At 41.7% G+C, this 24,970-nt stretch overlaps 1 protein-coding gene across 1 annotated transcript; it reads left to right on the top strand.

The window, feature by feature from the left end:
- Positions 1-7,579: 7,579 nt before the first annotated feature.
- LOC138883275 (uncharacterized) lies at positions 7,580-8,287 on the top strand. Its single transcript, XM_070163955.1, has one exon. The coding sequence runs from the start codon at positions 7,580-7,582 to the stop codon at positions 8,285-8,287; it is 708 nt and encodes a 235-aa protein (XP_070020056.1).
- The last annotated feature ends 16,683 nt before the right edge of the window (positions 8,288-24,970 follow it).

Genomic DNA, 24,970 nt, shown 5'->3' with positions numbered 1-24,970 from the left:
TTCCATTCTGTTCTTATGTATTTCATAGACAAACTTGTATTTTCCATTCAGACCACTATTTATAGTATTCCTAGATGGTTTGTGACATTGTAACACCAATTCTGGGTAGAGTTGTATTTTGGATTTTGTACTAGTATGTAGTTAAATTATCAGATTTCCTCTTCCACATTTTTTTTATTATTTTTGTTTTTCCGTTGTTGATCACATATTAATTTGAATTGTTAAAAGGTTATGGAAAAGGGGTAATAAAATCTGTAACACTAGGCTTGCCTAGCTTTCACAAGTAGGCACTATCACGACTCCCGAGGGTGGAAAATCTGGGTTGTGACAAGTTGGTATCATAGCTCTAGGTTGCTTAGGTCTCACAATTTACGGACAAGCTTAGTAGAGTCTGAGGTATCGGTACGGAGACGTCTGTGTTTATCCCCTAGAGGCTACAGAGTTATGAAAAACTTCACATCTATTCTTTCTTGTCGTGCGACTTGATTTCTCAATGCTAATTGAACTTCCACTATGTTCTTTCGTAGATGGTGAGAACATGTACCATTTCATCAGCTGACCAGCAGCCTGAACCCCCAGTAGCAGCTCCTACGAGGGGCAGAGGTCGAGGTCGTTCTAGGGCTGAGGTAGAGGCATGTCTCAGCCTAGAGCTCGAGCAGCAGCACCAGCGTCGGAGCCTCAGATTGAGTTTGACGATAAGGTTCCAGCCCAGACTATTCCAATAGGACCAGCTCAGGTCCTAGAGGGGTTCATTGCCACCCCGATACTTTAGGATGCTCTGGTCCATCTAGTGGGCCTTAGGAGAGCATCACTCAGGTAGGAATATTTCCTGTAGCACCAACTGTCTCTCATGCTGGAGGAGGAGCCCAAACTCCTGCTACTCGCACTCTGAAGCAGATGGCTCCCTAGTTTCAGACTCCAGCAGCTCAGCCAGTTGGGGTAGTTCAGTCGGGTGTTGTGGCACAGACCGGTGAGGGACCAGCTATGTCTGCTGATGCCTTATGGAGATTGGACAGGTTCACCAAGCTTTTTACTGCCACTTTTGGTTGTACATCTTCTGAGGGTCCCCATGATTATTTGGATAACTGTCATGAGGTTTTACGAAACATGGGGATAGTGGAGACCAATGGGGTCGACTTTTCTTCTTTTCATCTGTCTGGATCCACCAAGACTTGGTGGAGGGATTATTGTTTGGCTAGACCAGTTAGGTCACCAGCTTTGACTTGGGATCAGTTCTCTCAGTTATTTCTGGAGAAGTTTCCTCCTATCACTCAAAGGGAGAACTATCGGAGGCAGTTTAAGTGTCTCCAGTAGGGTTCTATGGCTGTCACTTAGTACGAGACCAGATTTATTGATTTGGACCATCATGCTCTTCTTATACTTCCCACTAAGAGAGAGAGAGAGAGAAAGAGAGAGAGAGAGAGTAAGGAGGTTCATTGAGGGTCGTTCAGCCTATTCGATTGCAGATGGCCAAGGAGACGGGGAGTGAGATTTCTTTTCAGGATGCGGTCAATGTGGCCAGGAGAGTTGAGATGGCTCTATCACAGGGGGTGGTCAAGGGTCTGACAAGGGGCCTCGTCATTTGGGAAGGTTTAGTGGTGCCTCGTCTAGAGGTAAGGATTCTTTTGGTAGGCGACATCCTTCTAGGCCATTTCATTCAGCACTACAAGCTACTCACGGTACTCCAGGTGGCCGTGGTTCTTATATGCAGTATTTTGATCAGCTGCCCTACAGCGCATCGCCAGCTCCTATCAGTGCACCTCCACTCCAGAGTTTTCAGGGTTGTCAGTCCCAATAGCCGAGGGCTTGTTATACTTGTGGTTACATAAGGCATATTGCTAGATTTTGCCTTCAAGCACCGAGTAGTTCTCAGCATTAGGTTTCCCATGCCATGGTTCAGGCACCGAGTGTTCCACCGCCCGCTCAGCTAGCTAGAGGTGGAGATAAAGGTGTTATAGGTAGAGGTAGAGGTGTTAGAGGTGGAGGTCAGGCCGCTAGAGGTGTAGGCCAGGCTGCTAGAGGTGTAGACTAGCCAGTAGGAGGTCGTCCTAAGGATATAGTTCGGAGTGGTAGGGCCCAACCCCGATGTTATTCTCTTCCATCCAGGCCTGAGGCCAAGGCCTCCAATGCAGTTATCACATGTACTGTTTTATTTTGTAGTAGAGATTTTTCAGTTCTATTTGATCCAGGATCAACATACTCCTATGTGTCATCTTATTTTGCACCGTATTTGGTCATGCCTAGTGATTCTTTAAGCGCTCATGTATATGTGTCTGCACTGGTGGGTGATTCTATCGTGGTAGATCGTGTCCATTGTTCATGTATAGTTGTGATTAGGGGTCTGGAGACCCAAGTAGATCTGTTACTTTTGGATATGGTTGATTTCGATGTCATATTGGGGATGGACTGGTTATAACCTTATCACGCTAACTTGGACTATTATGCCAAGACTATGACCTTAGCCTTGTCGGGTCTACCTTGTTTAGAGTGGAGAGGGACTCCTATTCATTCCACCCGTAGAATTATCTCATATATGAAGGCTCAGCGTATGGTTGATAAGGGATGTATGGCCTACTTGGCGTATGTTCTTGATTCTAGTGCCGAGGTTCCTTTTATGGATTCTATGCTTGTTGTTCGTGAGTTTCCTAAGGTGTTTCCTTTAGACCTTCTAGGTATGCCACCCGACAAGGATATTGACTTTTGCATAGATTTGGCTCTGGGCATTCAGACCATTTCTATTTTGCCATATCGTATGGCCCCGCTTGAGTTGAAAGAATTGAAGGAGCAGTTGTAAGACTTGCTTAATAAGGGCTTTATAAGACCTAGTGTCTCGCCTTGGGGTGCGCCGGTGTTATTTGTTAAGAAGAAGGACGGATCGATGAGAATGTGTATAGATTATTGGTAGTTGAACAAGGTCACAATCAAGAATAAGTATCCATTGCCGAGGATTGGTGATTTGTTTGATCAGCTTCAGGGTGCCAAAGTGTTTTCGAATATTGACTTGTGATCTGGCTACCATCAGTTGAGGATTAAGACATTTGATGTCCCTAAGAAAGCTTCGCACTCGGTACAGTCACTATGAGTTCTTGGTGATGTCATTCGGGTTGACAAATGCTCCAGCAGCTTTCATGGATTTAATGAACCGAGTGTTCAAGACTTACTTGGATTCATTCGTGATAGTCTTCATTGATGATATATTGATCTATTCCCGCAGCCGGGAGGAGCATGAGCAGCATCTGAGAGTTGTTTTTCAGACTTTGAGAGATAGTCAGTTGTATGCTAAGTTTTCGAAGTGTGACTTTTGGTTGGGATCAGTTGCTTTCTTCGGTCACGTTGTATCAACAGAGGGTATTCAGGTGGATCTGAAGAAGATAGAGGTAGTCAAGGACTGGCCTGCCCGCATCAGCTACAGAGATCCAAAACTTCTTGGGTATGGCAGGCTATTACCGTTGATTTGTGGAGAGATTTTCATCTATTGCAGCCCCGATGACAAGGTTGACCCAGAAGGGTGCCCAGTTCAGGTGGTCGGACGAGTGTGAGGCGAGATTTCAGAAGCTCATGACAGCTTTGACTACGGCGCCGGTGTTGGTTTTGCCCACAAGTTCAGGGCCATATACAGTTTATTGTGATGCATCTCGCATTGGACTTGGTGCGGTGTTGATGCAGGATGGCAAGGTCATTGCATATGTTTTGTGACAGTTCAAGATTCACGAGAAGAATTATCTAGTTCATGATTCGAAGCTAGCAGCCATTGTTCACACACTGAAGATTTGGAGGGACTACTTATATGGCATGTCATGTGAGGTGTTCACGGATCACAAGAGTCTACAGTACTTGTTCAAGCCGAAGGAGCTAAATTTGAGGCAGAGAAGGTTGTTGGAGCTATTGAAAGACTATGATATTACTATCTTGTACAGTCGCTCGTTCTTCATTATTTGAGCATATCAGAGATCGACAGTATGATGATCCTCAGTTGTGTGTCCTTAGGGACATAGTGTGGCACAGTGGTGCCAACCAGGTTACATTAGGAGATGATGGAGTTTTGAAGATGCATAGTCGAGTTTGTGTGCCTAATGTAGATGGACTTCGAGAGTTGATTCTAGAGAAGGCCCATAGTTCTCGGTACTCTATTCATCCGGGTGCCACTGATAACTAGGGATTCTAGTTTATTTTATACTCCTTTTTACATGAGTTTTGGATTAAAAATGTATACAAATAGTCACAAAAGCTTACATGTTGTACTTGTTTGCAGGGTTTGGTCAAAAAAGTGACAAGTGGTCAAAACTATATCAAAAAGGAGTGAAACCTGCACAAGTACCAAGAACAAGTCAAAGCACTGCTGCAACATAAAATCCACTACAGCTGCAACAGACCTATTGCGGTCGCGGTCCATTTAGTGCAGCCCACGGTTGATAAGTTCAGAGAGGTGCATTCATGGTGTTCTAAGTAGTGCGGTCTGCGAAAGATTCTTTGCGGCCATGGTAACCTCATCGTGGTCGCAGTCCATTTGTTGCAGTCCGCATAGAGAGGATTCAAAAAGCTCAGGATTTCGGAAGTTTCAAGACACCGTGACCGCAGTCGATTTGTTGTGGTCCGCGGTGAAGCCACCGCGGCCGTGGTGCATTTTATGCGGTCCGCGGTGGCCAGATTCAGAAAATGAGAAGTGAAGCCAAAAATCCTCACCGTAGCCGCGGTGTATTTTCCGCGGTCCGCGGTACCTCCATCAGGGGTATTTTTTTCCAGAAAATTCGGCCTTGTATAAATACTTCTTTTTCAGATTTTAGGTTATCTTATGAATAGTTGAGCACATAAAGGCCGTTTTGGACCTATTTGGAGTAATTTTGTAGATAGTTTAACATTGAATCTTCAATTCTTAGTTTGTAATCATATTATATGGGTTATTCTTCATTTAAATACCTGATTTCTTCCATTATTATGAGTAGTTATACCCATTAGCTAGGGTTGTGGCTCAACTCTAGTGTGGGTATTTGATGGGTCTTATGTTTTAAGGCTTAGATGTTTATGGGTGGTTTATATTTGGACTGATTTGTGTTTTCCATGTTGAATTAGTGGTTGCAAACACTAATTTGTGCCTTTTTGACTTAGGCTCTTCTTGAGAAAGAGAGTTTGAGTCTAGGAAAATCGGTCCAACAAGGAATTGGGGGGTATTCAAGAGATTAATAGCCCCAATTAAGGGGTTAAACCTAGAGATAGTAATATCCGACTAGAGCCTATATTGCTTGCATAATTTTGACACCCAATTGGTCTTGAGAAAGTTAATTAGGGCAAAGTCACTCAAGCTACCGAGAGGTATAGAGAGAGTAATTTCGTGCATTGGCTATATCACAATCCCCAATATAACAACTTTTTCTTAGGCTTTAGAACCCGTCAAGTATTCACCTAGGAGAAAGTCACTTCCCTAGTGTCTCGTTAACCATTTAGAAAACCTTACAAGTATTCATACTTAGCTTAATTTCGCACATCATTAGTATAAAATTAGAAGTAACAAATAAACAATTATGATTGGAAGTGTAATCAAGAGCACTACACACTGCTATTTTAGATAGGAATCCAACTCCCAAACATTCTAGCTCCCTGTGGATTTGATCCCGACCTTATCGGGTAAAAGCTGCATCGACCGCTCTTGCCACTCTGTAGTGGTGTAGGGTTGGACCCAATCAATTTTTGGCGCTATTGCCGGGGAGCTATCATTTTTGGATATCTATCTAAATAGTTTTGTGTATTGTTTTTTCTTTTTTTCTGTGTTACTAATTTATTAGTGTCACAAATTCAGGTACAAAATGGCAGCAAACAATGCACCTCTTGGAGATCTTCCGCCGGGGGAGGAGGTAGATGACAATATTGATGATGAGGTTCCTATAGTACCTCAAACTCAAAGGAGAGGCCGCCAGGCTAATAATAATGTTCCAGACCCTCCCCATCCACCTCCAAGAGTGGCTCCTCGAGTGCTTCCCAACCAAGGATATGCTAGTGCAATTGTCCCACCCCGGATCCGGGCGGGCAATTTCCAAATTACAAATATGATATTGACTTTGTTGGAGAAACGAGGGTATTTCACAGGTGCTCCCCATCAGAATGCTTACAAACACCTTAAGGTCTTTGTGGATACCTATTGGGGGAGCAAGCAAAAAATGTGTCAGAGGATGCACTTCGGTTGAGATTATTCCCTTTTTCACTTAGAGGGAAAACTTTGGACTGGCTTGAACGGCTTCCCAACCATTCCATCACTACTTGGGATGAGTTGGCAGATAAATTCATTGTAAAGTTTTTCTCGCCGGGCCACATGGCAACTTTGAGGGATGAAATCATAGCTTTCAAATAGGAGCCCAACGAACACTGCATGAGATATGGGAGAGATATCGGACCATGGTAAAGGAATGTCCCAATAATGATATGACTGAGGCAATGATACAACAGACATTCTACCGAGGCATTAACACAACAAATCAGTGCATAGTGAACCAACTCGCCGGTGGCAATTTCATGAACACACCATATGACGAGGCTAATGCAATATTGGATAAGATGGATGACACGTCCTCCGCTTGGCAAAGTAGAGAAAATTGCCGCAGGGTGACCCCACGGTCATTCACTTGCACAAAGAGCTCCATGATCACGGGCAGGCAATAACAGAACTTACAACAACAATAAACCAGCTAGCAAAGGCACAATTACAGCAGGTTTAAACTCCACGACAAGTAAATGCTATGTAGGGTGTCAACATGCTAGTGAATAAAAGTAGACAAAGAAGTCAACAGAACCAAGGGAGTTCAGATCAATTTGACCAAGATAGTGGTGGGTTCCAAGATAATGGTTATGATGAGTAGAATGAAGAAGTGCAATACGTGAATAGCTATCAAGGCCAAATGGGCAATTCTTCTAACCAGCAACAACAATGGAGATCCCAAGGCAATTGGGGAAATCAACAACAACAAGGGAACAGTAATTGGGGGAACAACAACCAAAATTCAAATTGGGGAAACCAAAACAATAATCAGAACAATTAGGGTAATTGGAGTGGCAACAACAACAACTGGGGTGGAAAGAACAATCAGGGTGGTTGGAACAATAGCAACTAAGGAAATCGGGGGCAAGGCTTTCAAAGGCCCCCAATGTATCAACAACCGATCAATCCACCCCCATTTCCATCCCAAGATCCTAGTTCTTCTAATAATGAAATGGGGAGAATCGAAATGATGTTTGAACAGATGATGAAAAAGAATGCTGACTCTGATGCCTAGTTGGCATCCCACAATACTTCAATCAGAAACTTGGAGGTTCAATTAGGTCAAATCTCACAATCCTTGAATACTAGACCTAAGGGGGCTCTACCTAGTGATACGGTAGTCAACCCGAAGGGTTGGAACAATTTCGGGCATGTAATGGCGGTAACTACAAGAAGTGGACGAGGCGGTGATATGAATGCCTACAAACAAAAAGAAATTTTGTTGAGAATGTGATTGATGAGAATGTGAATGAGGAAGTGAGGATTGATATCCAATATAACGAGGTGGAAACTCAGAATGACGTGAACCCGTATAGGGAACACGTAATAGACATGCCGGAAATGGTTGTGCCTAAAGCTAAGACTCTTTTGCCAAGGCCACCTCCATCTTATCCTCAAAGGCTCGCGGAGCAAAAAAATGAGAACCAGTTTAAGAAATTTATTGACATAATGAAGAGCTTATCCATTAATGTGCCTTTGGTGGAGGCTCTAGAGCAAATGTCGGGTTACGCCAAATTCATTAAAGAGTTGGTGATAAAGAAAAGATCCATGGATTGTGAAACTATCAAGATGACCCACCAAGTTAGTGCAATAGTTCACTTAATGGCTCTGAAGCTAGAAGATCCTGGTGCTTTCACCATTCCATGCATCATTGGGAGTGCAGACTTTGCAAAAGCTCTATGTGATTTGGGGGCAAGTATCAACTTCATGCCATATTCAGTTTTCAAGACATTGGGTATTTGGCAACCGAGGCAGACTTCCATGAGATTGCAAATGACGGATAGAACAATGAAGAGGCCATTGGGTATAATTGATGATGTTCTTGTCCGAGTGGACAAATTTATCTTGCCAGTTGATTTAGTGATTCTCGACTGCGAGGTCGATTTTGAGGTGCCTATAATCTTGGGAAGACCTTTCTTTGCAACTGGGAAGGCCTTAGTTGATGTGGAAGTAGGGGAAATCACCTTCCGGGTGGGTGATGAAAAAGTGGTCTTTCATGTGTATAAGTCAATGAAGCAGCCCAACTATACGGAAGTGTGATCGTTCGTGGATCTTGTCATGATAGTGATAATTGATGATACTACTGCAATGATCAATGTGGAGGACCCTCTAGAGGCGGTATTGTTGAATTTTGATGTAAATGAGGATGAAAGTCGGGTGGAGTGTGTTAATGTTTTACATGGAATGTGCTCTTACTCTTATGAGCCTCGAAAGCGCTCTTTAGATCTTGAGAATAGGATGAATCCACCAACAAAGCCCTCAATTGAGGAACCTCCCGTGTTGGAGTTGAAGGCGTTGCCTCCACACCTCAGGTATGAATTCTTAGGCCCTAGTTCAACTTTTCCAGTTATTCTTTCCTCTTGTCTTACTAACATGCAAGTAAATGCCACATTGGCGGTGCTCCGAAAATGGAAGAAGGCAATTGGATGAACTTTAGCTGATATTCAGGGGATAATCCTCACCTTTTGTATGCACAAGATTATTCTTGAAGATGATGCAAAGCCCTCCTTGGAACATCAAATGAGGTTGAACGAGGCAATGCAAGAAGTTACGAAAAAGGAGGTGATCAAGTGTTTGGATGTCGGGGTTGTGTACCCCATCTCTGATAGTTCTTGAACTTTGCCGATGCAATGTGTGCCGAAGAAGGGTGGTATGACCGTGGTTACCAATGCACAAAATGAGTTGATTCCTACCAGGACTGTCACCGGATATGGGTGTGCATGGATTACCGCAAGTTGAACAAAGTGACCCGCAAAGATCACTTTCTATTACCTTTTCTTGACCATATGCTAGATAGACTTGCTGGGCGTGCCTTCTACTATTTCTTGGATGGGTATTCTGGGTATAACCAAATTTTGATTGCTCTGGAAGATCAGGAGAAGACCACATTCACTTGCCCATATGGTATCTTTGCCTTTTCTAGGATGTCATTTGGGTTGTGTAATACTCCGGTTACATTCCAGCGGTGTATGATGGCCATATTTACCGACATGGTGGAGGACATTTTGGAGGTGTTCATGGACGACTTCAGTGTTGTGGGTGACTCGCTTGATGAATACTTGAAGAATCTTGATAGGGTTAGCCCGGTGTGAAGAAACCAATCTTGTGCTCAACTGGGAAAAATGCCACTTCATGGTTGAGGAGGGAATAGTCCTTGGCCATAAAATTTCAAAGCAAGGTATAGAGATGGACAAAGCTAAAATAGAAGTGATTTCAAGGCTCCCTCCGCCTACTTCAGTCAAGGGGGTTAGAAGTTTTCTTGGGCATGCGGGGTTCTACCGGAGGTTTATCAAGGATTTTTCGAAGGTAGTGAATCCTTTGTGAAAGCTATTGGAAAAGGATGCCAAGTTCATGTTCAATGAGGGATGTATGCAAGCCTTTGAACTTCTCAAGCACAAGTTTACTACCACTTTTATTATTACCGCACCCAATTGGAGCTTGCCTTTCGAGCTCATGTGTGACGCGAGTGATGTTGCGGTTGGGCGGTTTTGGGTCAAAGAGTGAATAAAAGGTTTCACCCAGTATATTATGCAAGCAAGATGATGAATGATGCTCAAGTGAATTACACGGTGACTGAAAAAGAGTTGTTGGCTATTGTATTCGCAATGGAGAAATTTCGGCCGTATCTCATGGGCACCAAGGTCATAGTTCATATCGATCATGCCGCACTCCGATACTTGATGAAGAAGAATGATTCCAAAGCTAGGCTGATGTGATGGGTCGTGTTACTTCAAGAGTTTGATTTGGAGATTGTGGATCGGAAAGGGTATGAAAACCAAGTGGTGGATCACTTGTCCCGCTTGGAGGAGGAGGGGAGGCCTCGTGATGGCCTAGAGATCAATGATTCATTTCCCGATGAGAAACTCCTTTCTGTGTCGGTGAATGGTATGCCATGGTTTGCGGACGTTGCTAATTTCCTTATGGCTGTTATTGTCCCGTGTGAGTCGTCTTCTAACTAAAAGAAGAAGCTTAAACGGGATAGTTTGGACTTCTATTGGGATGAGCCGTACTTGTTTAAGATCTGCACTGACGATGTGATCTGGAGGTGTGTCCTAGAGGAGGAGAAATTGAGTATCTTAGAGGCTCGTCATTCCTCCCCCTATGGTGGTCATCATGGTGGGGCGAAGACAGCTTCGAAGGTTCTTAGTTGTGGGTTTTACTGGCCAACTTTGTACAAGGATGCAAGTCAACTTGTGAAGAGATGCGATGAATGTCAAAGAGGGGGCGAAATTTTGAAGAAGGATGATATGCCTCTCAACACTATTCTCGAAGTTGATATTTTTTATATATGGGCCATTGATTTCATGGGCCAGTTTGTTAGTTCATGTGGCAACACATACATTCTAGTGGCAGTTGACTATGTTTCAAAGTGGGTTGAGGCCGTGATTTTGCCCAATAATGAGGCCCAGAGTGTTGTTGCATTTCTCAAGAAGAGTATTTTTACTAGGTTTGGCACTCCTCGAGCAATCATAAGTGATAGGAGGTCTTATTTTTGCAATAAAGCTTTTGACACTTTGCTTGCAAAGTATGGTGTCAATCACAAAGTTTCTACCCCTTATCATCCACAGGAGAGTGGCCAAGTTGAAGTCTCAAACAGGGAAATCAAGAGTATATTGTCAAAGATGGTCAATGCAAATAAGACCGATTGGTCAAAGAAATTGGATGATGCTCTATAGGCTTATAGGACTGCTTACAAGACTCTAATTGGTATGTCTCTATACCGGTTGGTGTTTGGGAAAGCTTGCCATCTACCGGTTGAGTTAGAGCACAAGGCCATGTGGGCTTTGAGGAAGCTGAATCTTAAATGGGATGTGGCAGCAAATCTTCGTGTAGAGCAGCTTAATGAACTTGATGAATTCCAATTTCATGCTTACTCTAGTTTGTCCTTGTATAAGGACAAAATGAAGTATCTTCATGATAAGTATGCTCGTGGCAAGAAGTTTAAAGTGGGTGATTCGGTTCTCTTGTTTAATTCTCGGTTACGTCTGTTTCCGGGAAAGCTTAAATCAAAATGGAGTGGACCTTTTGAAGTGGTGCTTCTGACTCCGTTTGGTGCACTTGACTTGAAAAATAAAAATGGGGAGGTCTTCAGAGTTAATGGGCACAGAGTCAAGCACTATCTTGGCAAGATTGATGATAGCCACGTGGTGGCACTTATCCATCTAAAGTGATTTGATGGTAACCTACGTCGTGTCGTGACGTTAAATCAGGTGCTTCTTGGGAGGCAACCCATGTGTCTTTCTTTTTGTTTTTCTTTGATTTTCTTTTTAGTGTAGGATTTGCTTTTGGACTAACTGGTTGTGAGATGTGTGTAGGGTTGTTTTGATGCACTGCAGGACAAAATTGGAAAAATCTTGCACTCTCTGAAGTTTGGACCGCTGCCATATTGCATATTTCGCGGCCGCAATGGCCTTATTGCGGGGGCAAAATTTTATTCCGCAGTGTTGAATGGTTAAAAGTGGAGGTTCTCTGAAGTTGTCACCGCGGCCGCAATGCATTTTATGCGGTCCGCGGTGCCTTACTGTGGCCGCAAAGCATTTTTTGTGGTCCACAGTGAACTCCCTGCCAGTGCTTCTTGTGGTTAAGTACCGCGGTCCACGGTGCATTTTATGCGAACCGTGGTGGGTAAGTAGCGTGGGTCCTAGGTCCTTTTTCTATAAATAGGACCTTAGGCTCCCATTTGCACTTTTCGCTCATTTGCTCTCTAAATAAAAAAAAGTATTGTTCATCACGCCCTAAGTGCACAAATTCAAACACTAATTATCAATCATCTGTATTGCATCTCATCTCTGGTACTTCAAATCTGTATTCTCTTTTAATTCGTCAGTTCGTACTTCTTTTTCTTCCCTTTTCTTTCAATTTTTAGCTTTGGGTTGCATAATTTTGTTTAGATTAGGATTAATTAGTTAAATATAATGATTTACTACATAGTGGGTTGGTAATATGTGGATTAAGGCTAAAAATGAGAAAAATTTTGAAACCCTAGGTTGGTGTTTCTGACTATGGCTTATCGCGGCCGCGGTGGATTTTTCGCGGTCCGCGATGCCTCTCCGTGGCCGCGATGGTTTTTTCACGGTGCGCGGTGGTAAACTTCAGAGGGGTCAATTTTAAGGACCACGGCCGCAGTTGATTTTTCGCGTTCCGCGGTGACTTACCGTGGCCGCACATTATTTCTTACAGTCCACGGTGCCCTGAATCAGAGAGTGGGTATTCTGAACCCCACTTCACTGCTGTCCGCGGTGCTATAGCGGTCTGTAGTGGTGCCTTTACGACCGCAATGCTTTTTATGTGGTCTGCAGTCAGCTATTTTCATTCATATTCTTCACTGATTGTTCTGGTATTGTGATACTAACAAGCATTAAATGAATTCTCCTTGCAGACAATGGTTAAATCATGAGGCAGTGGTCAAAAACAAAAATCAAAAGGAGAGTCCTCCTGGGGTAGGGGATGTGGAATGATAAGATTGACCCCACAAGTTCGGAAAGCAATTGGAGATACAAGAAAGAAAATAAAGGCTGCAGATAGAGTTGCTTCCCATTCAGAGGGAAGTGAGTATGTACCCTCTCGGGAGGCATCTGACTCTGATTCAGTGCCGGAACATGTTCTTGACTTCCCGGGGAGGTTTAGATTGAGAGATGTGCCCATACATCCAGGCTCTCCTACTGCTCAAGCTTCAGCTCAAATTTCTTTTGAGTCGTCTGAGGGCTTAGCTGAGAGCAGTGATAGTGCAACCTCTATTTCACCTACAACTTTGTCACCTGGAGAAGATCCCGATAACGATGAGGTACCAGATGAAGAGGGAGGGGGTGTACCCCATCCCGGGGGTATGGAGAGAACTAGAAACACCAAGGTGTTGATAAGAAGATTTGTTAGTGAGATTGCTTACCACAAGTTGCAAGAGTGGTGACCCCAGAGGAAATTGATTCTTGAGCGGCAATTCATTGAGAGGGACCTTCTACCTCACAACCCTAATGTGAGGAGGCAATTCAGAGAGAGACCGGGCTGGGAATATTTTACAAGCAAAGTCTAGGAGGCAAACGAGTACTTAGTCAAGGAGTTCTACGCTAATACTACCCACATCAAAAAGGGCACTGATGTGACTAAGGTGCGTAATTTGACAGTGAAGTTCGATGGGAAGACAATTAGTGACTACCTGGGATTTCCGGGGGAAGATGAATCATTATATTTAGAAAAAGTAGCATTGTATGAGGCAGCATGTCCGTGGTTGGCAGAATTCCTGGCACTCCCGGGCACCACCCCAGCTTGGTTGACATCAGGGGTTCAAATTCTGAGAAAAACTTTAAACTTCGAGGCAAAGGGGTGGAAGACTTTCGTATGCAGCAGGCTGGACCCCACTACTCATGAGAACTCTTTGCCTGTCTCCCGGGCAATATTGGTGGCTTCTATCATGGCGAGGTACCCGATCAATATCGGGAATGTTATGTCTAGGGTGATCACAAGGGTGGTAAATGAAGGTGATAGATCCTACCCCTTCCCAAATTTCCTGACAATGTACTTTAAGGACCAGGATGTGGAGAAAAGGAAGTTTGATGTGAAAGTGAAACCAAAGATGCCTTTTTCCTGGTACAGCCTAAAGGGTGATGACAACCCCAAAGCCAAAGATCCTAAAGGAAAAGCCACTACTTCTACTGGCCAGTCTGAAGAGCCAGTAGTAGTAGTCCCTTCTGCTCGGCCTCTCACAGCTACACCAGATATTGCCCCAGGACCCCCAACTGCCACTGCTCCAAATATTCCCTCATCCTCATCCTACCCATTGACTACCCACCATTTGATTCAAACACTTGCTAGTATCAATAACTGGATGCAGGCAGCTACTTCTAAGCTGTTTGTGCTTTCTAGCTCGGTGGTAGCCCAGTCTGTACCCCCACAGCCACAGGTTCCAGCTTCAGTGGAGGAGACTCTCAAGGATCTTCTAGACAACCAGAAGAAGCTCCTGGAGAACCAGCAGTTGATATTGGAGGTTGTAGGTACTCATGGGAAGGCATTGAAGGAGCTGACAAAGGAGACAAAGAAGCTGAGAAAGACTCGAGCTTCAAAAGAGTCTGTGAAGGAGTTGAGGGTAGAAGTGGAGAAGATTAAGGCTGCTAATCATCTACCATTGGACCTACTATTGCATGAGCAGCCTCCAGCAGCTCAGACTGAGTTGGAGCAGGAGCAGGAGATAGAGAGGGCACCAAAGAGGAGGAGAGTGATCCCACAGACGGATGATGCAGTGGTAGAGTTGGAGGACCCGCAAGGAGGTTCCTCTAGCCAGCCTCAAGCCCTAGGGTAGCCTCAGGTCCTAGTGCAGGCATAGGTTATAGGGATCCAGTCACAAGCTCCCGAGCAGTCACAGGACCCAGGGACCCAGGGACCCAGGGACCCAGGCTCATGATCCCATGCAGACGGAGGGCCAATAGGGAGTTTTCTTTACTCTCTATCCTTTCTTGAGCTATTTTTGACTAGTTAGCATTGAGGACAATGCTAGCTTTCATTTGAGGGGATAGCCCTATTTTGATGATGTTGGATTGTAAATATGATACTATTTTCATTTTTATTATGCTTTTTCACTTTTGGTATGTATATAATTTTACCAGTTTATTTCACTTTTCGTATTTTACAACCTTGGTCTGTATATAAAGTTACTTTCTGATGTATATATTCATTCCCTCTTATGTATATTCGTTTAAATCCCCTATTGTACATATTCGGTTTACTTCCCGCATTTTCTTTCATAGCTTCTTACTTCATTTTCGTAGATTCTTATTTTGAGTTTTGCATGCAATAAGCCTTTGGTTTTTTTAATGTCACGGTTCTTTCTAAAGGTAGAATTTTGTGTGAACCGGGTGGCTCTTCCCGATGATGGATGGCATGACAACCTTCTTAGGGGTTTGAGTCTGTTTTCTTTTTTGTTTTTTGTGTAAATAGTAGCTAGTGAGTAATGGTTCCTCAAGCAAAGCTTCACTTGGGCCTAACACATTTGCCTTTGATCTTATGGTCAAAAATAAATTGGTGTGTATAGGATGGTGAAAGTTGTAACCTTGGGACTCTTGTATTGGCTAATAATCATCAAGTGGTTTTTCGGGACCATTTGTGTTACTTAAATCTTAGCTAAGGTTGTTGTGGGCCCCCGTCTCTGTCTCTTTAGAAATCCTATAGCTTGTGTGATGAGAATTTGAATTGCAAGTATAAGTCTTATGCCATAAGTCTAGAACTTGCCATGAATGTTTATCTAGACGAAATCCTAAGTGTAGTTTGACTTGAGAAGTGATTATAGGCTCTCCTTGATCTGAATTGTATCTTAAAAACATCCATATCCTACCAATGATAACATCCCTAGTCAACCCTTTTGAGCCATAAACCTTTTTCTTTCAAAAAACCATGTTACAAGCCTTTACCCGTTCTAAAAAGACCCTCTCTTGGCACCCAATCTTTCCTTAGCACAAAGCAAAAGCATAAGTTTGGGGAAGAGACGAGTAATGCAACAAAGTGGTAAAAGGTACAAAATGAAGAAAAGGGAAGGCAGAAAAAAAATCAAAAAGCCAAAAAGAATGAACAATATAGAAGAAATGAAGGGATTCAATAAAAGTAAAGTGATGAAAGGTGTGGAAAGTTTAGAAAGGAGAAAAGGTTTTGAAATGATCAAGAAAGAGTGACAGTGTGTCTCTCTAGCCCCTGAGAAAGAAGTAAATGACTCAAAAAGTCAAGAGAATGTGTGCCAAAATGAAGTGCTTAAGGGAAGATGAAACCAACTTAGACCAAATATTTCTTACCCTAAACCAAAATCCTTCATTGTATCCCCCACAAAAGCCCTGTATGATCTTGAGTTGAATGAAGCTGGTGACTCACATAAGGGGAAAGCTTATGGTACTTAGAGCCGTACTTGAGACCTTTCTTTGAGAGAGATGAGTGGGTTTTCCACAATCCTCGTTCTGAGTGCTATAATCTAAAAGTGAGGTCTTGCTTAAAGAAGAGTGAGGAGTATGAGTTTGGGTTCCACAATGACCAAAGTAATAGAAAGAGTTTCCTTGATGAGTTGAGTCAATTCTTGATGCTTTTGTGTCGCACTAAAACCATGGTGTTTAAAAGGTCGAATGTTGTTAATGATTCATTTGAATTGAGGGAAATTGTTAGTCCCAATTGATGCTAGATGAGGTCGCTTTAGGTCAGCTGAATTTTCTTGGTTTTATTCTTAAAGAAGTGGGACTTATTTTATTTGCTTGAGGACAAGCAAAAGCTTAAGTTTGGGGGAGTTAATAACTAGGGATTCTATTTTATTTTATACTCCTTTTTACTTGAGTTTTAGATTAAAAATGTATACAAATAGTCCCAAAAGCTTACATGTTGTACTTGTTTGTAGGGTTTGGTCAAAAAAGTGACAAGTAGTCAAAAACAGCTCAAAAAGGAGTGAAACTTGCAGAAGTACCAAGAACAAGTCAAAGCACTGCTGCAGCATAAAATCCACTGCAGCTGCAACAGACCCACCGCGGCCACGGTCCATTTAGTGTGGTCCGCGGTGGATAAGTTCAGAGAGGTGTATTCCTGGGGTTCTAAGCAGTGTGGTCCGCGGAAGATTCTTCGCGTCGCGCTAACCTCATCACGGCCGCAGTCCATTTGTTGCGGTGCGTAGAGAGGGGATTCAAAGAGCTCAGGATTTTGAAAGTTTCAAGACACCGCAGTCGCAGTCCATTTGTTGCTGTCCATGGTGAAGCCACCACGGCCGCGATGCATTTTATGCGTTCCGTGGTGGCCAGATTCAGAGAATGAGAAGTGAAGCCAAAAAGCCTCACTGCGGCCGCGGTACATTTTCCGCAGTCCACGGTATCTCTGTCAGGGGTATTTTTGTCCAGAAAATTTGGCCTTTTATAAATACTTCTTTTTGAGATTTTTAGGTTATCTTATGAATAGATGAGCACGTGAAGGCCGTTGTGGACCCATTTGGAGTAATTTTGTAGCTAGTTCAACATTGAATCTTCAGTTCTTAGTTTGTAATCATATTATATGGGTTATTCTTCATCTAAATACCTAATTTCATCCATTATTATGAGTAGCTAGACCCATTATAAAGGATTGTGGCTCAACCTTAGTGTGGGTATTTGATGGGTCTTTTGTTTTAAGGCTTAGATGTTTATGGGTGGTTGATATTTGGACTGATTTGTGTTTTCCATGTTGAATTAGTGGTTGCAAACACTAATTTGTACCTTTTTGACTTAGGCTCTTCTTGAGAAAGAGAGTTTGAGTCTAGGAAATCAGTCCAACAAGGAATTGGGATGTATTCAAGAGATTGATAGCCCCAATTAAAGGGTTAAACTTAAAGATAGTAATACCCGACTTGATTCTATATTGCTTGCATAATTTTGACACACAATTGATCTTGAGAAAGTCAATTAGGGCAAAATCACTCAAGATACCGAGAGGTATAGAGTGAGTAGTTTTGTGCATTGGCTATATCATAATCCCCAACATAGCAACTTTGCCTTAGGCTTTAGGACCCGTCAAGTATTCACCTAGGAGAAAGTCACTTCCCTAGTGCCTCGTTAACCATTTAGAAAACCTTACAAGCATTAATACTTAGCTTAATTTTGCACATTATTAGTATAAAATTAGAAGTAACAAAAAAACAATTATGATTGGAAGTGTAATCAAGAGCATTACACACTGCTAGTTTAGATAGGAATCCAACTCCCAAACATTCTAGTTCCTTGTGGATTCGATCCCCACCTTCTCGGGTAAAAGCTGCATCGACCGCTCTTGCCACTTTGTAGTGGTGTAGGGTTGGACCCGATCACCCGCTAAGATGTATCAGGATTTGCGGCAGCATTACTGGTGGAGGAGGATAAAGAAGGATATTGTTGCGTATGTGGCTCGGTGTTTGAATTGTCAGCAGGTAAAGTACGAGCATCAGAGACCTGGTGGTCTATTTTAGAGGATTGAGATTCCTAAGTGGAAGTGGAAGCGTATCACTATAGACTTCATTGTTGGACTCCCACGGACTCAGCAGAAGTTCGATGCAGTGTGGGTTATTGTTGATAGGCTGACTAAGACAACGCATTTCATTCTAGTGGTAGTTTCCTATTCTTTTGAGTGGTTGGTAGAGATTTATATCTAGGATATTGTTCGTTTTCATGGTGTGCCCATGTCTATTATTTCTGACTAAGGTACACAATTTACCTCGCATTTTTGGAGAGCATTTCAGCGTGAGTTGGGCACACGGATCGAGTTGAGCACAAGATTTCATCCTCAGACGGATGAACAGTCCGAGCATACTATTCAGATTTTGGAGGATATGCTCCGAGCTTGTTTGAATTTGTGGAATTTGGTAAGAACCGGAGTTCGTTTGGTATAAAACGGACATATAGTTGAGAAAATAGAAATTTCAATGTTCTTGAGTGATTTCATGAATTTGAGGTTTAATTCATAGTTATTGATGTTATTTTGATGATTTGATCGCACGAGCAAGTCCGTATGATGTTTTTGGACTTGCGTACATGTTTGGTTTGGAGCCCCAAGGGCTCGGGTGAGTTTTGGATAGGCCACTGAGTGAATTTGGACTTAGAGAAATGGTTGTTGCAGGTTCAGTTGTGTTGCAGGCTCTGATCTCGCAATTGCGAGGTCAGGCTTCGCAATTGCGAGCCCAACAGGCTTGGCAATTGCGAGGGCTTGATCGTATATGCGAAGAAAGCCCAGGCCTACCATGTTCGCAATTGCGAACATTCCTTTGCAAATGCGAAGTCATCAGGAGAGGGTCAGTTATCGCAATTGCGACAATGTTTTCGCAATTGCGAGGAAAGCAGACAGTGCATAGGTTCGCAAATGCGAAGCCTGGTTCGCATTTGCGAGCTTCGTAATTGCGAAGCTCCCGTCTCAATTACGACATCTGCGACCAGTTAAGTGGGATTTTGACGGGATTTCATTCATTTTTACAACTCTTCAAACCCTAAAACATCTTTGGGCGATTTTTCAAAGGCACGAACTCTTCCAAATCATTAGTAAGTCATTTCTTACTCATTTCTTTCAATCTAATCCATCTTTTTACATGATTTCATTTCAAAATCAAGGTTTTTTTCATGGGAAATTGGGTGATTTTGGGTAGAACTTAAGATTTTCAAATTTTCGGGATTTGGACCTCAATTTGAGGTCCCATTTCAAAACAAATTATATATTTGAGTTCGTAGGGGAATGGGTGATCAGGTTTTGGTTCGAACCTCGGGTTTTGACCATGCGAACCCGGGGTCAATTTTTTACTTTTTGGGGAAAACATTAGAAAACCTATTTTCATGCATTAGAATTTATTTATTTAGCATTTATTAATGTTATTAAGTAAATTATGGCTAGATATAAGCGGGTTGGTGGTGGAATCAAGAGGTAAATCAGTAGTTGAGGCTTGATTGTGTTTGTGACATTGAGGTAAGTGTTTGGTCTAACCTTAGCTTGAGGGAATAGGAGTTGTGGTCATATTTTGTATGTGTTAATTGTCAAGTACGATGTATAGGTGTGGTGACGAGTACCTATACGTTGGTATGAAACATGCCCGTGAGTCTTCTACTATGATTGTTGTGACTCCGTTATGTATTGTCCATGCTTAATATGATGATTATCAATGTTGAATAAGGCTTACGGAAGTATTCTTGGTAATTGAACATTGTTGAGCATTGGGTCAAGTTGAGATTTATGTTGTGAAGTGGTTGTGGAAACGAGAAGAGATTTATGATATTGTTTCCCTTGCCGGGATGTTATTGCTTATGATATTATTCCCCTTTCCGGAATATTAATGTTATATTATTGTTCCCTTGCCGGAATTCTATTGTGATTTTATTGATTCTCTTGCCCGAATTGCCTTGTGATTGTTGCTTGGGTAAGGAAGAGTGGAAAGCACGAAGGGTGATGTTGTGCGCGATATTTGTGAGTGAGTGTTAATGCATGAAGGGTGATGTTGTGCCAATATTATGAATGTAAAAGCACGAAGGGTGATGTCGTGCCATGATATGAGTGACAATGCATGAAGGATAATGCCGTGCCATGATTATATGAGGTAAAAGCACGAAGGGTGATGTCGTGTCGAATCTATTGATTCTTATGGTGAGAACGAGAGTAAAAGCACAAAGGGTGATGTCGTGCACTTGTTACTATTTTTCCTTATTCAGCTTATAATTGAATTATGGTGTTCTTTGTGTTTATCTATTGAAATTCTGTTAGTACTTGATATCCCCACATCATGTTTCCCTCTTCCCATCTTTAACTGCTAGTTTCTGTTATTATTATTTGCTGTATATGAGTTAACTGCACAGGTTTACTTGGTAATCTTGTCCTAGCCTCGTCACTACTCCGTAGAGGTTAGGCTCGACACTTACCAGCACATGGGGTCGGTTGTGCTGATACTACACTCTGCACTTTGTGCATATCCCGGTACTGGAGCATTCGAACCATAGAGAGGTTGTTGCCTTCAGTCCAGCGGAGACCCGAGGTAGTCCTGCAGACGTCCGCAGGCCTTGGCATCCCCTTCTATCTTTTCCTTTCTGTTCTTATGTATTTCAGAGATAGACTTGTATTTTCTATTCAGACCACTGTTTGTAGTATTCCTAGATGATCCGTGACATTGTGACACCAATTCTGGGTAGAGCTGTATTTTGGATTTTGTACTAGTATGTAGTTAAATTATCAGATTTCGTCTTCCGCATTTCTTTTACTATTATTATTATTCCGTTGTTGATCACATGTTAATTTGAATTGTTAAAAGCTTAGGGAAAAAGAGTAATAAAATCTGTAACACTCGGCTTTCCTAGCTTTCACGAGTAGGCGCCATCACGACTTCCGAGGGTGAAAAATCCGGGTCGTGATAGTGATTTTAAAAGTATTACGAACGGTTGTATGTGTTGATGGTTCATCGTTGGCATGCATAACGGAAGCATTGGGCGCCATCACCGCCTATGATGGGATTGAGTCGTGACACCAATTTTGGCACCTAATTTGCTTTTTCATATGCCTTCTCGTAGTTGACATGATTGTTGCCATTTTTCAGATTTGGGTGCATATTTGAATTTCCATATTTATGGCATTTTAATTAACTAGAAAACTTCCAAAGTATGTTCACATTAATCTATGTTAGTTAATAGAATAACTGTCAACAACTGCTCAATATGATCGAACTAAACCAATTGTTGTCAATAGACTCGAATGTAGTAAATGAGAAAAGTCTTCCTCTTAGTACAATGGGGTTGATACCAAAACCAAAGGATGAAAATACAATTATAAATAACACAACAACATTTGAACAATGATAAAGTTTATTACAAGCATAACAGAGTAACAAGGGCAACAATAATAGAAATTAAATAAAGTTCATGAATAAATTACATGACTAACAACAAATTAATTCTCTTAAAAAAATTAATCTGAATTCTATAATAACTCTTTGCATGTGCATTTCTTGTTGCCAACTTTCTTGCAAATGGAATATTTATTTTTTTTCCAGTCTCAGAAGATCTTGAAATACCTAGCGAGTGTTTACTCTTCTTTCTCCCCTTTTTGGTCTCGATGTCGAGCGGAAGTACTTCTGTCGACTTAATTGATACATACACATATTCTTCTAAAAGGATTGGATAAATGACTCCATCTTATGATCCGTCTGTATTTTCTGGACTATACGAGTTTATTTCATTTTCACCAATATCATCCAAAGCATATGTAAATCCACTGCAGCCATTTGTCACTATAATTTCTTATCTACTTCTAAAATTGGTGGATGTGGAGGTGATGGTGGAGGTATTGGTGCAGTTACGACATTTAAAGCTTGATGAGACCTTTTAAATGGAACTGCAGTCGCTTCTTCAAACTCTTCTTTAGTCACAAATATCTTCAAAACAAGGTCTCGTACTATCAGTTTTAATATCAAGAAGGTACGAACACAAATCATTGTCATTCCTACTAAAGGAAGGGGGAATCTTATCCCTTGTCGAGTTTCCTCTCCAAATTTCCAAATTCGATAAATTTGTCTTTGAGATAAGGAGGAAGAAGGGAGCAGGTCCAGCTGACCTCTGTGCGAGGAGTGAAAGAAGAAGCTAGCTTTAATGGAGGATTTTCGCGGCATATTCGGAAAGAAATGTGTATTAGGGAACGCAAGAATAAGAGTTTATTTTAATTCAATAATAGTAACAATAAATTTATATATGTTGGCCAATATGTAATAAGTAAAATTTTGGGGCTGTAAGCTGAACTTTTCCCTTCACCTTTTCATTAATTCAAAACAAACATTAGCACTAATTAAACAGGAAGGTCTTTTTGAACAATAATTAAAACTTAAAAATCTTTTGAAAATTTAAATTCAAAAAGGGGTCATATGGCTAACTTGCCCGTATTACTCTCTATTTCTTCATTTTATTAATGTTTCTAGTGAGTAGTTTTGCAAGTGAGATAATTCCTAGATGGTAATTGTAGGCATGTAAAATTTATTAAATTTAAATTCAATAAAATAATTTGGACTATTTTAGTCCAAATAAATATTATGGGTTAATATAAGTAAATCAATTTTATAAGTCCAATATATATATGGATTAAATAAATAAGTCTTAATCTATTGGGCTAGCCTATTTAATTGAGCTACAAGTGATTAGCCCACTTCACTAAGCCCAAAATGTCATCTTCCTAGAGGCCCAATTTGGTGCCAAGTGTCAAATGACATGGCACACCAAGTCAAATGGAAGATCCGATAGAATCATGCCCATGTCAAAATGACAGGCATGCCAAGGCAAATTAAAAGGCCAATAAAATTGTGCCATGTGTGTCAGTGACATGTTCTGGTCAATCAAATGTGGTCTTGTCACACTTTAATTTGATTGGTCAGAAAGAGTTTGTTCTTATCATAACTCTTCCATCTCACAATCATAAATAGGGGTCTTCATAACCCAAAAAATATACCATAAGTTATAACAAGAAGCAAGAGAGAACTCGTGGATCAAATGCTGCAGATTTCTCTAAAAGCTACAAACATTCAAGTGTTCTAAGGATTAAAAGATCAAGATGAAGATTCAAGAACAAGCTGCAAGCCCTTGGATTAAAAATACGTCAAGATTAAAATCAAGATCTGACCTCAAGCACTTGGATTAAAATAAAATAAAATTCAAGATTAAGCTAGAAGGCTCTTTTATTTACAGTTAAAAAGTAGAATCGGATGATTCATAGAGATTATAACACTCAAATATTTGAAATAAAATACTACGATTGTTGCAATATTTTTCAGTCTTGATTTTATTTTCTCGACTCAAATTTATTGTCTACAAATACTAGCATGCCCAGTGGGACAATCTCTACTTCTCATCTCAACTTTTCAATCACCAAAGTTCAAGAATGTTGAAATGGCTTCAAAGAAAATCAACTCTAGATCAACATCCACCAAGGCTGCTAACTCCAGGTTCTATGCTGATGTGGAAAGCATCCTCGATGTTACCTTTGGAAGATTCGGACCAGTTATGAGGAGCAAAGCAAGCTCTTTAGGACAATAAGCCCTCCAAATGCCATCCGCATCAACCCATGTTTTCGAATCTTCATCCTCAAAAGAAGTAAGATCCTCTACAAGCGTACCCGAAGGAGGAAGTGATATTGCTGAAAAGATCAAGAAAACTCTAGCTCTGCTTGACATCTCCGGATCAAAGAACTCTATTGTGAAGGAAGATGATGATATTTCAAGTGATGGATCTTCCCCACTTGCATCGCATAGCATGAGCCAGTCGAGAATCAATCTGTGTGACTATCTGTCACGAGCCGGATTTCCCACCCTCGGGAGTCGTGATGGCACCTACTCGTAGAAGCTAGGCAAGCCACGAAATTTAGAAAATTCTTTACTTCTTTGTTTTAATACTTTTAACAACTTGCTTTAACAGGTGATAAACATTTAAATAATAGCGGAATATGAGATTAAGCGGAAGACTTAAATAAAATAAACCAAAATAATACGGAAATCAACATATGCCTCTACCCAGAAACTGGTGTCACAACATCACAGACTATCTATGATTACTACATACAAACGTTTCAAAGAAGGAACACTGTCTGTATCGGATACAATGATAACATAACAAAATAACTGATAGAAGAGACGTCGGGCCTGCGAATGCCTGCAGGACTACCTCGGAATCTCGGTGGACTGAAGGCTGGCTCCCAAGCTACTGCTGCTGACCCAGTGCAGCTCTGGTATCTGCACATAAGTGCAGTATGTAGCATCAGCACAACTGACCCCATGTGCTAGTAAATGCCTAGCCTAACCTCGGCGAAGTAGTGACGAGGCTAGGACCAGACTACCAAATAAACCTGTGCAGTTATATAATATACAGCGGAAAGTAAAGCAGGAATAAACAAGTAAAGATGGGAGGGGGGAAACATGCTTCGGGGGAATAACAGGTAAATACAGAATATCAAGAGAATTACAAGGGAATCAAAATCCAACCACTAACAAGAATAAGGAAAACAAAGGCAGATTTCACTTTCTTTCACGTCTTGTTGCAGGCGTGCAACCCGATCCCATTTCCTATATCTCGTGGTAGGCGTGCCACCCGCTCCCATTTCATTTATCTTGTGGTAGGCGTACCACCCGCTGCCATTTCATTATATCTTATGGTAGGCGTACCACCCGCCCCCATTTCATCATATCTTATGGTAGGCATACCACCCGCTCCCATTTTAGTATATCTTGTGGTAGGCGTACCACCCGCTCCCATTGCATTATATTTT

The sequence above is a fragment of the Nicotiana sylvestris genome, chromosome 12 (genome assembly GCF_000393655.2).
Source record: "Nicotiana sylvestris chromosome 12, ASM39365v2, whole genome shotgun sequence".
NCBI lineage: Eukaryota > Viridiplantae > Streptophyta > Magnoliopsida > Solanales > Solanaceae > Nicotiana > Nicotiana sylvestris.
Note: the sequence above shows the minus strand (reverse complement) of the source record. Positions and strands in the feature narration are given on the sequence as shown.

Excerpts from the sequence above, each read along its gene's own strand:
- LOC138883275 (XM_070163955.1), top strand. The coding sequence starts at position 7,580 with ATGCCGGAAATGGTTGTGCCTAAAGCTAAGACTCTTTTGCCAAGGCCA.